The sequence below is a fragment of the Ranitomeya imitator genome, chromosome 1 (assembly GCF_032444005.1).
Source record: "Ranitomeya imitator isolate aRanImi1 chromosome 1, aRanImi1.pri, whole genome shotgun sequence".
NCBI classification, from domain to species: Eukaryota; Metazoa; Chordata; class Amphibia; order Anura; family Dendrobatidae; genus Ranitomeya; species Ranitomeya imitator.
Genome location: NC_091282.1, coordinates 840,254,116 through 840,266,564, shown reverse-complemented (window position 1 = coordinate 840,266,564; position 12,449 = coordinate 840,254,116). Strand labels below are relative to the sequence as shown.

Sequence of the window (12,449 nt, the reverse complement as noted above, 5' to 3'; positions counted from 1 at the left end):
AGGTCCCAATACTGACCCCTGCGGTACCCCACTGGTCACAGCGACCCAGTTAGAGACTATACCATTTATAACCACCCTCTGCTTTCTATCACTAAGCCAGTTACTAACCCATTTACACACATTTTCCCCCAGACCAAGCATTCTCATTTTGTGTACCAACCTCTTGTGCGGCACGGTATCAAACGCTTTGGAAAAATCGAGATATACCACGTCCAATGACTCACCGTGGTCCAGTCTATAGCTTACCTCTTCATAAAAACTGATCAGATTGGTTTGACAGGAGCGATTTCTCATAAACCCATGCTGATATGGAGTTAAACAGTTATTCTCATTGAGATAATCCAGAATAACATCCCTCAGAAACCCTTCAAATATTTTACCAACAATAGAGGTTAGACTTACTGGCCTATAATTTCCAGGTTCACTTTTAGAGCCCTTTTTGAATATTGGCACCACATTTGCTATGCGCCAGTCCTGCGGAACAGACCCTGTCGCTATAGTCACTAAAAATAAGAAATAATGGTTTATCTATTACATTACTTAGTTCTCTTAGTACTCGTGGGTGTATGCCATCCGGACCCGGAGATTTATCTATTTTAATCTTATTTAGCCGGTTTCGCACCTCTTCTTGGGTTAGATTGGTGACCCTTAATATAGGGTTTTCATTCTTTCTTGGGATTTCACCTAGCATTTCATTTTCCACCGTGAATACCGTGGAGAAGAAGGTGTTTAATATGTTAGCTTTTTCCTCGTCATCTACAACCATTCTTTCCTCACTATTTTTTAAGGGGCCTACATTTTCAGTTTTTATTCTTTTACTATTGATATAGTTGAAGAACAGTTTGGGATTAGTTTTACTCTCCTTAGCAATGTGCTTCTCTGTTTCCTTTTTGGCAGCTTTAATTAGTTTTTTAGATAAAGTATTTTTCTCCCTATAGTTTTTTAGAGCTTCAATGGTGCCATCCTGCTTTAGTAGTGCAAATGCTTTCTTTTTACTGTTAATTGCCTGTCTTACTTCTTTGTTTAGCCACATTGGATTTTTCCTATTTCTAGTCCTTTTATTCCCACAAGGTATAAACCGCTTACACTGCCTATTTAGGATGTTCTTAAACATTTCCCATTTATTATCTGTATTCTCATTTCTGAGGATATTGTCCCAGTCTACCAGATTAAGGGCATCTCTAAGCTGTTCAAACTTTGCCTTCCTAAAGTTCAATGTTTTTGTGACTCCCTGACAAGTCCCCCTAGTGAAAGACAGGTGAAACTGCACAATATTGTGGTCGCTATTTCCTAGATGCCCGACCACCTGCAGATTTGTTATTCTGTCAGGTCTATTAGATAGTATTAGGTCTAAAAGTGCTGCTCCTCTGGTTGGATTCTGCACCAATTGTGAAAGATAATTTTTCTTGGTTATTAGCAGAAACCTGTTGCCTTTATGGGTTTCACAGGTTTCTGTTTCCCAGTTAATATCCGGGTAGTTAAAGTCCCCCATAACCAGGACCTCATTATGGGTTGCAGCTTCATCTATCTGCTTTAGAAGTAGACTTTCCATGCTTTCTGTTATATTTGGGGGTTTGTAACAGACCCCAATGAGAATTTTGTTACCATTTTTCCCTCCATGAATTTCAACCCATATGGACTCGACATCCTCATTCCCTTCGCTAATATCCTCCCTTAAAGTGGACTTTAGACAAGACTTTACATAGAGACAAACCCCTCCTCCTCTCCGATTTTTACGATCCTTTCTAAACAGACTGTAACCCTGTAAGTTAACTGCCCAGTCATAGCTTTCATCTAACCATGTCTCGGTTATTCCCACTATGTCAAAGTTACCTGTAGATATTTCTGCTTCTAGTTCTTCCATCTTGTTTGTCAGGCTTCTGGCGTTTGCGAGCATGCAGTTTAGAGGATTTTGTTTTGTTCCAATCTCCTCACTGTGGATTGTTTTAGAAATGTTCTTACCTCCCTTCTGAGTATGTTTTCCTGGGTCGTCTTTGTTCGAGTCTAATGTTTTTCTTCCCGTCCCCTCTTCTTCTAGTTTAACGCCCTCCTGATGAGTGTAGCGAGTCTTCTGGCGAATGTGTGTTTCCCAGGTTTGTTGAGGTGTAGTCCGTCTCTGGCGAGGAGTCCATCATACCAGTAATTCACACCGTGGTCCAGGAATCCAAATCCTTGTTGTCTGCACCATCGTCTTAGCCAGTTGTTTGCATCAAGGATCCTGTTCCATCTCCTGGTGCCATGCCCGTCTACTGGAAGGATAGAAGAAAAAACTACCTGTGCATCCAGTTCCTTTACTTTCTTCCCCAACTCTTCAAAGTCCTTGCAGATTGTCGGTAGGTCCTTCCTTGCCGTGTCATTGGTGCCAACATGTATCAGAAGAAATGGGTGGACGTCCTTGGAGCTGAAGAGCTTTGGTATCCTATCGGTCACATCCTTGATCATCGCACCTGGAAGGCAGCATACTTCTCTTGCAGTTATGTCCGGTCTGCAGATGGCTGCTTCGGTGCCTCTCAGTAGTGAGTCTCCCACCACCACCACTCTTCGTTGCTTCTTGGCTGTACTTTTTGCTGTCACTTGTTGCTGTGTGCCCTTTTCTTTTTTGCTTGCTGGTATTGCTTCATTCTTAGGTGTGCCATCTTCATCCTCTACAAAGATTTGATATCGGTTCTTCAGTTGTGTGGTTGGTGATTTCTCCATGTTCTTCTTGCTTCTTTTGGTCACATGCTTCCACTCATCTGCTTTTGGAGGTTCTCTGACACTTTTTGCACCTTCTGTGACCAGTAGAGATGCTTCTGTTCTGTCTAGAAAGTCTTCATTCTCTTTGATGAGTTTCAAAGTTGCTATTCTTTCTTCCAGACCCCGCACCTTTTCTTCTAAAAGGGCCACTAGTCTACACTTCTGACAGGTGAAATTGGATTCTTCTTCTGGTCGATCTGTGAACATGTAGCACATGCTGCAGCTCACCATGTAGGTTGTCACATCTGCCATGTTGCTCCTAGATCCTGCTGACTTGCTGTGTGTTTTCCTTCTTGTGTAATCTACTCAGCCAAGCTCTCTTGCAATAATGTCCTACAGGCAAAAATTCGGCGCGCGGTTTGGTGATGCTTTCGAAGCAGCTGGTCCCGGCTGTACCCAACGATCTTCTAGCTTTGGGAGACTTCGCTTCTCCCAGAAGGCACCTGGAATATGCAAATTAGCCTCCTGAAGCTTGAATCCCTGGTTTGGTGATGCTTTCGAAGCAGCTGGTCCCGGCTGTACCCAACGATCTTCTAGCTTAGGGAGACTTCGCTTCTCCCAGAAGGCACCTGGAATATGCAAATTAGCCTCCTGAAGCTTGAATCCCTGGTTTGGTGATGCTTTCGAAGCAGCTGGTCCCGGCTGTACCCAACGATCTTCTAGCTTAGGGAGACTTCGCTTCTCCCAGAAGGCACCTGGAATATGCAAATTAGCCTCCTGAAGCTTGAATCCCTGGTTTGGTGATGCTTTCGAAGCAGCTGGTCCCGGCTGTACCCAACGATCTTCTAGCTTAGGGAGACTTCGCTTCTCCCAGAAGGCACCTGGAATATGCAAATTAGCCTCCTGAAGCTTGAATCCCTGGTTTGGTGATGCTTTCGAAGCAGCTGGTCCCGGCTGTACCCAACGATCTTCTAGCTTAGGGAGACTTCGCTTCTCCCAGAAGGCACCTGGAATATGCAAATTAGCCTCCTGAAGCTTGAATCCCTGGTTTGGTGATGCTTTCGAAGCAGCTGGTCCCGGCTGTACCCAACGATCTTCTAGCTTAGGGAGACTTCGCTTCTCCCAGAAGGCACCTGGAATATGCAAATTAGCCTCCTGAAGCTTGAATCCCTGGTTTGGTGATGCTTTCGAAGCAGCTGGTCCCGGCTGTACCCAACGATCTTCTAGCTTAGGGAGACTTCGCTTCTCCCAGAAGGCACCTGGAATATGCAAATTAGCCTCCTGAAGCTTGAATCCCTGGTTTGGTGATGCTTTCGAAGCAGCTGGTCCCGGCTGTACCCAACGATCTTCTAGCTTAGGGAGACTTCGCTTCTCCCAGAAGGCACCTGGAATATGCAAATTAGCCTCCTGAAGCTTGAATCCCTGGTTTGGTGATGCTTTCGAAGCAGCTGGTCCCGGCTGTACCCAACGATCTTCTAGCTTAGGGAGACTTCGCTTCTCCCAGAAGGCACCTGGAATATGCAAATTAGCCTCCTGAAGCTTGAATCCCTGGTTTTGAGTATCATTCCAACTGCAGACCTCCAATGGGATTTTAATTTTGATTTACATTGATCATTTTTATATTTTGTTTTCAACACATTCCACTATGTAATGAATTAAGATTTGCATCTGGAGAATGTCTCGCCAAGACAGGCAGAGCGAGGTTAAATCCACTTGACCAGAGGACGCTGGGAAGCTGAACCATATGGACCACCCGGACGTCAGATGAATTACAAGGCATTATTTAGACTTAGACAGGAGAGCCTACAAGGGAGAACCCTCTGGACCGAAATACAGAATTCCCTCAAGGGAGCTCCGGCGAGCAAACCCCTATAACAGGGATTGACCCTGAACAACCAGGAAAGCTCAAGTGCAATAGCGCCAAGACCAGAGGATCAGCCACAAAAGGAACAGTAGAACTGAGAGGAGGTGAGTGAGCGATCCAGAGAGCCAGAGAAGATAAACCGGAAGATCCAGAGGGTACCGTCAGAGTCTGCAGTTAGGTGGTAGATAGGCAGAACCCCGGCACTAGAGGAAAACACTGGATATTAGTATAAAGCGAGACAAGGCTGAACAAGCAGGCTCTGGTCTGGGACCTGAGAACCACAACATAGAACAAAGCAGAAAGTTAACCAGGCACCTCCCAAAGGAAGTGAGGACCGTAAGTATAGACAGGCTTCTCAGTGATTGGCTGAGAGGTGATTACCGGAAAAGGAAGCACAGGTCCCTTAGATAATTTGACAGCTGCGCAAGCGTCCTATGCTTGCTCCCCCGCCACTCGGAAGTGAAGAGTCGGCGAAGACACGTCGGGAAGACGCTGCAGCCCAAGGGAACATCGCGGGAGCGTGGACAGCGTAAGTAAGATTGCAGGAAACCGAGGAATGCCTGCGGTCAGGTGGAGCCTGATCTCCCAATATGCGAGAGATGGATCCCGCCGACCGGGTCGTTGGAGTACTTCATTCAGTGATATATAGGATGTGGCATTTGTGTTCCCTTTTATGTTTTTGAGGTGTGTTCGTATGTTTATAACATTTTATTTATTTTTATTCAATGCATTGCCGTTTTCCCCCATTACAAATAGACAATGAAAACATACACAGAAACAAACCTATTTGATATCTTATTATCCATAAAGCTCCAGTCCATCAAAATCTAAAAAGAAGAATCAAAACGACCATTTTACTGTTAAATTCCCTGTTTAATAATCATTCATTGAAAGTGTACGAGATATGCCCTCCACCTACCAGCGGATTAACAAGGTCAACGAAATCTACAGGCCAGAGGAAAAGTCACACAAAGTGAAGAACTTATAGCATGTATCAGAAAATATTGATTCCTTTTCTTTCTAGCAAAACTTAACATGTTCCTAAGGCTGTGTGCCCACGTTGCGGATTTTTCTGCTCCGTTTGGATTTCCAGCGTTTTTTGTGCGGATTCACCTGTGTTTTAACACCTGCGGATTCCTATTGAGGAAGAGGTGTAAAACGCTGCGGAATTCGCACAAAGAATTGACATACTGCGGAAAATAAACTGCTGCGTTTCCGTGTGGAATTTTCCACAGCATGTGCACTGCGGATTTTGTTTTCCATAGGTTTACCTGGTACTGTACACAGCATGGAAAACTGCTGCGAATCCGCTGCGTCAAATCTGCGGATCCGCAGGCAAATCCGCAACGTGTGCACATAGCCTTAAAGGCAGATGCTCACCCTTGTTTGCTTCTGTGAGTGCACAGGCATTCATAATGCTTCACTTGAACCATAATTTAAACATCTAAAGTTTACTATTTTAGCTTCCATATGTTACTATTTCTACACTCATTTGAGCCTCCATCCACCCTCTTATCCCTCTTCCCCCTCCTCACCTCTTCCTTTATCATCCCCCCCCCCCCCCCCTCAATTCATTTTATTCATTTTACTCAATTTATCACAAAACCTCAGGGTTATTCCAACACTTCCCTAATTTGATTAATCTGTTTGTACTTTCAGCACACTCTGCAAAGTGCTTATAACTTTTTCAAATGCACTTTTTATGATAACTGTGCCCTCTATTATTGTGGTTCATGGGTTTTTTTGCTCTCCTAAAACAATAAAAAATTTTCAACAAGGCACATAGCTAATAATACAGTATCCAACATTCACTATAGACTATGTCACAGCTCACCCTGCTTCCCCCTACCGTCACAATTTCACAGGCTCTTCAAACATTTCCATGTAAAAGACAAGGTTAGGATCTGACCATCATGGCTATGTACATGTGTTGTTTCCTAAAACCACAATAAATTGGTTTACAAAAGCCCCAGTGGCCAGTGAAAAAATTGCAGGATTTTTTTTTTTTTTTTTTTTTTTATTACAGATTGTGATATGTAAAAGACAAAAAAAGCTAAAAAAATATTTTAAAAAATACATTTTACACCAAAGCACGACTTAAACAATAGGTCTAATCTAATGATGGCTTCTCTTTAAGGAAAAGTTAAGGAATAATGTATTTCTTTGTGAGATGCCATATAGTCGTTTTTCCTTTTTTTTCCCCTTGTATATAATAACTCCTTAGCATGCCTAGCCCAGCTGGGTAAGCAATCCTATAAATATGGTTTAAGCACCAATTAATTGTTGTTTTTGTTCTGTCTTGCTTGTTCCCTACAGGATTGCCTCCAGAGGCATGTCAATCTCCCGACCAGATGCTGTTACTGGAAAGTGCAGAATGATCCGGCATGATAGAGATGCAAAGAATGATCCAAATCCTAAAAGGTATTTCATATGTATGCCATTAGTATTCTATGTTTATGTATCTGTTCAGAAATGTGGGTGTTAGGAGTCCCAATTTTAGGATTGTGTTGGCCAAATACAACCATAAGTAATTGTTTTTCATTAACATGAAATGGTTTTCTTTGCAGATTTGACTTGATTGCCCATACAAGACAAACCATGAATTCTGATGGGATAAATTCTCTTAAATACGACGTCCTCAAGACCGAAAAGCTTCCTTTGTACACCATGATAACTGTGGACCTTGGGCCTTTGCCAAGCTAACACAATGTGGCTTAGAAACTCACTGACTGGTCTCACCATGCTGGTATGGTGACATGACGTTCAAGTTTTTTTTTTTTTTTTAATAAGACATTTTACAGATTTGCATATTCATTATATGGCACATGCAGATTATTTTATTTGACCGCTTCAGAAAGCCATATGCTGGAAAAAAAAACACAAATAACTTGAATGTATTGCTGTATGCCGCTGCTATGTAATTTCTGTGTTTACAAACTAAGATGCCTTATCTTCCAATGGTGGCCTTTCCTACAGGACAAGCCCTGTGAGCCAAAGTATCCTCAAGCACCTTTTCAAGGAATCCATATGAAAGGCTTTTGTTGCTAGTAATACAAATGTTCTAGGCTGTTTGTCAGTGAATACAAATATATATTTTTTCATACCTTGTTACATCTATAGACTACCATTTGACAACATGCTGTTTTTTCATTGCTATCAGACACCAACACTCCCTTTTTAATAAAAAAAAATGCATGTAATAAAAATTACAACACAACGTTCACATTAAAGGGGATCTGTCACAGGTTTTTGTCAACTAGTCTGAGAGCAGCATAATGTAGAGACAGAGACCCTGATTCCATCGATGGGCTGCCTTTTGTAGTTTCAATAAAATCTGTGTTTTTTCACCAGGAGATCGCCAATCGAGGAATAGTAAACCTGCTGCTGTGTAATCCTCCATATTTATGAGCTCACCGCTTATTGGCAGCTTCCTGTTCACTGTGCATAGGCAGAAAGCTGCCAATTAGCGGTGTGGGCGGGGTCATACAGAGCTCAGCTTTCAGGGAACTTGTAGATCTGCAGTAGATAAAGCAGTGATTTAATCTAAAATACAGCAAAAAGCCCATTAAGTGATACTTCACTGGAATCCTGGTCTTTGCTCCTACATCATGCTGCTCTGTGATGGGGTAGCAAGAACCACCTGATGACCGATTCCCTTTGTGTTTGCCCACCTCTGCTGTGCTACACTGTTTTTGTGACTCCCATTCACTTGGGAGGGCGCACCTCCACCATATTCTCCTGTTCCAGCATTCCAGCAGCAACTCTTTCCAGGATGATGGTCTCAGTGTATTTCAGTGGTGGTATTTTTTTTTTTTTTTGGGGGGGGGGGGGGGTGATAGGGGGACAAAAACTGTTGCTGCCAGGTAGTACATCACAGGCTTTCCTCTAAAGCTCGACAAAGTGCCAGGGGGAAAAAAAAGCATGTTCTAAACTAAAAAATACAGTTGTACTCAAAAGTTTACATACCCCGTTAAAAGTTTCGCTTTCTTGGCCTTTTTTCAGAGAATATAAATGATGACACCAAAACATTTTCTCCACTCATGGTTAGTGGTTGGGTGAAGCCATTTATTACTACTACTGTAGTATGTTTTAAATCATAATGACAACTCAAAACATCTAAATTACCCTGATCAAAAGTTCTCATATCCTAGTGATTTTGGCCTAATAACATGCACAGAAGTTGACACAAATGGGTTTGAATGGCTACTAAAGGTAACATCCTCACCTGTGACCTGTTTTCTTGTAATCTGTGTGTGCATAAAATCTGAGTGAGTTTCTGGGATCCAGACAGGCTCTTGCATCTTTCATCCAGCCACTGAAGTTTCTGGATTGTGAGTCATGGGGAAAGCAAAAGAATTGTCAACAGATCTACAGGAAAAGGTAGATAACAGGAACTGTATAAAACAGGAAAGGGATACAAAAATATATCCATGGAATTGCTAATGCCAGTCTGCAGCGTTCAAACTGTGATTAACAAATGGAAAATCAGGGGCTCTGTAAAAACAAAACCACGGTCAGGTGGACCAATAAATGTCATCCACAACTGCCAGGAAAAATTTTTGGGATGCAAAGAAAAACTCACAAGTAGCATCAGCTCCAATACAGGACTCTCTGAAAACTATCGGTGTGGCTGTTACAAGATGCAAAATAAGGAGGCACTTGAAGAAAAATGGGCTGCATGGTCGAGTCGCCAGAAGAAAGCATTACTGTGCAAATGCCACAAAGTAGCCCACCTACAATACGCTAACCAGCACAAGCCTCAAGACTTCTGGAAGAAGGTAATTTGGAGTGATGAGACCAAAATTGAACTTTTTGGCCACAACCATAAACGTTACATTTGGAGAGAGGTCAACAAGGCCTATGATGAAAGGAATGCCATTCCTACTGTAAAGAACGGAGGTGGATCGCTGATGTTTTGGGGATGCTTGAGCTGCAAAGGCACAGAAAACTTGGTCAAAGTTGAAGGAAAGATTAATGCAGCACATTATCAGCAAATACTTGAGGTAAATTTGCACTCATCAGCCGGGAAGCTGCGCATGGGACATACTTGGACGTTCCAACATGACAGCGATCCAAAACACAAGGCCAAGTTGACCTGTCATTGGCTACAGCAGAACAAAGTGAACGTTCTGGAGTTGCCATCTCAGTCTCCTGACCTCAATATCATTGAGCCACTCTGGGGAGATCTCAAGTGCGCAGTTCATGCTAGACAGCCCAGGAATTTACAGGAGCTAGAGGCTTTGTGCCAAGAAGAGTGGGCAGCTTTACCATCTGAGAAAATAAAAAACATCATCCACAACTACCACAAAAGACTTCAAGCTGTCATTGATGTTAGACGGGCAATACACAGTATTAAGAAATGGGGTATGTTAACTTTTGGTCAGGGTCATTTGGTTGTTTTGCGTTGTCATTATGATTTTAAAAAGAGAAAACACAGTAGTTTGACAATAAATGGCTTCACCCAACCACTAACCATGAGTGGAGAACAAGTTTTGGTGTTATCATTCATACTCACTGAAAACAAGGGCAGGAAAGCAAAAAATCTACCAGGGTATGTAAACTTTTGAGCACAACTGTATATGACCACAACAAAAAAAATTTCAAGGTAACTTTCAGCTTTGCAGGACCCAAATGTATTTGCTGTGTAATGAAAAGTTATGCATCTTGTGCTTTGTCTGTCTGAATGGTAATATTCTTGTTAACAATCCAGTAGCTGAAGGCTTGTCCTGTTTGACTAGGACTCCTTGCTGAAATTCACACTCTGACATTCTCCCTAATTTGTAGCATATGAGCAAGAATGTTTCCATTCTGCGACTTGGACCAGTGGCCTTATTTATTTCCTATTAATGGGCTCTTTACAGCTTTAGTGAGATTGTGTGCTCCATAGATTATCGGCTAACGTGTCCTGCAGCTTAAAGGGTTATCCATCCCTGGACACGGTTCTCGCCTCTGATCTTGAGATCGAAGGTAACCTGCCCAAGTCTTGAGACTGAAGTTCTGAAAATACCCTTTTACATTTTTTTTTTTGTTCTCATCTGTCAGGATAAAGGGTAACTGTCTGTTGATTTATGCTGCCCAATCCACGGGCAATATGAATCGGAGCCTCGCTGTACGATTTCTGCCAAGTATGTATTTCTCATGTACAAAGTTTCAGAAAAAAACATAGTTTAAAAAGTCAGGGTTTATAGGGAGATGAAAGACTAGTCCGGCAGGGCTGTAGTTGATTTACTGGTCTTTCCCTATATATCAACTTTAGTGGGGAGGGAAAAGCCATTGAGGGGCCGCAGCAGACTGGTCAGGCCTCTCACTGTGGTCCTCAGCCCGGCTTTCAAACATTTTTACTTAAAAGTTGGCGAAAAGAAAAATACCTGGCTGCAATGGCGCTGTCATTTGGGCAGCATGATTCAGGCGCTGTTTTCCAAAGATTTCTATAAGTTGCAGGCTGTTTTCTGTCTTTCACAGAGACCATTGCGATCATGCTGACCGCCTACTATGGGCTTTAAAGTCACAATATTCCTTTCAATGGATTCTCAAGCTTGAACGTTTTGTAAAAATGATAGTATATTTGGGGGATAATCTATTTGATCCTTATTGGGATGGAATCGACTTATAAACGTTAAATTGTGTGTAGCCAGGTCAAAATACCACCCGTGAACCTTTTTTTACACTATTTTGAATATGCCTCAACTTTTCACTCTTTCCTGCCTCACCCCCCCCCCCCCCCGTCCCTGCCCTTCCGCACACTATGATGCCAATGTATTTATTTAGCGGTAGATTCATGGTAATGTTTGGTATGTATCTTCATTTAATCATGCGTTGAATCTCTGGGATTTTATTATTTTTCGGTTCTACACTTGTTTTCATGAGCTTTATGCTGTTGTATGCAGACACGAGAGACTGATTGCAAGCGAGCGTTTAGCGTAGGCCGAAAATTAGGTGAATTAGCATTGTTCACAGGTAAAACTGTCCAAAGAACGACGGCAACCAATTTATCATTTGCTTACATGGTTTAACTTGCGCTAATGGAAATGTCTGTGAATTGGATGCTATGGGTTCAGGATGAAGTTCCACCGTTAGTGATGAGCTGGGATAAGGTGTTATCCGAGAGTGCACGAGTGCAAGCGGCGTGCTCGAAAATTTGTTTAACCCCTCGCGGCTGTTCGACAGCCACAATCCCTGCATGTGTTGCAGCTGTCTAACAGCCGTGAGACATGCAGCCGCGGGGACTCGAACATAGTATTCGAGCACGCCGAAGATACTCGGTTAGCACATGAGCATGCTCCGATAACACCTTATCCCAGCACGTTCGCTCATCACTATTCACTGTATGCGATGTTGGTGATTTTCATACTGTGTCCTATCAAGTAGCCTAGTGAAAACAACTAGAAGCCTCATTTGTGTACGGTCGCCAGCGTATTCCTATGGGAACTACAAATCCAGGTTGTGCAAAATAAACCAATGTTATTTTCTCTGTACAATCGTATAAAACTTGCACAATTGTATACTATCCATGTATTTGTAAACTGTATAGGCAAAGCATATTTTTATATGAAGTTGTATAATAAACTTGACCTCAAGGAGTGCAGGTTTGCATTCTTTATCTGCAAAACTGATAATCTTAAGAACAAACATGTAGCCTATAAAACAAGTTAAACAAAGGCACAGGTGGAACTAAACTGGCGGTCAAACCGAATCCTTTGTTGTTTTACCCTTTGCTTTTTTAATTTTGACAAGTAGATTAGAACATATATACGGTGCTTTAATATTTCACCTTCGCAATTCTGTAGAAGAAAATGGCAGGATGCGAGGAAAGTAATGCTGCACTTGGCTTTCTCTAGGGATCACTGGGTCAGTCCATAATGTCCAATAACGGACCATGTAGCCTGAACTGACCAAGCTTAAAGGGGTT

General features: G+C 42.5%; 1 protein-coding gene across 1 annotated transcript in view; it reads left to right on the top strand.

Annotated features, from left to right (window-relative positions):
* The window catches only part of B4GALT1 (beta-1,4-galactosyltransferase 1), an 83,118-nt gene extending 70,998 nt beyond the window's left edge, over positions 1-12,120 (top strand). Inside the window, exons 5-6 of the mRNA XM_069740755.1 lie at positions 6,857-6,961; positions 7,108-12,120. Of these exons, the coding sequence (XP_069596856.1) occupies positions 6,857-6,961; positions 7,108-7,243 (241 nt within the window). The 3' untranslated portion in view covers positions 7,244-12,120. The remainder of the gene's footprint in view (positions 1-6,856; positions 6,962-7,107) is intronic.
* Positions 12,121-12,449: the final 329 nt, after the last annotated feature.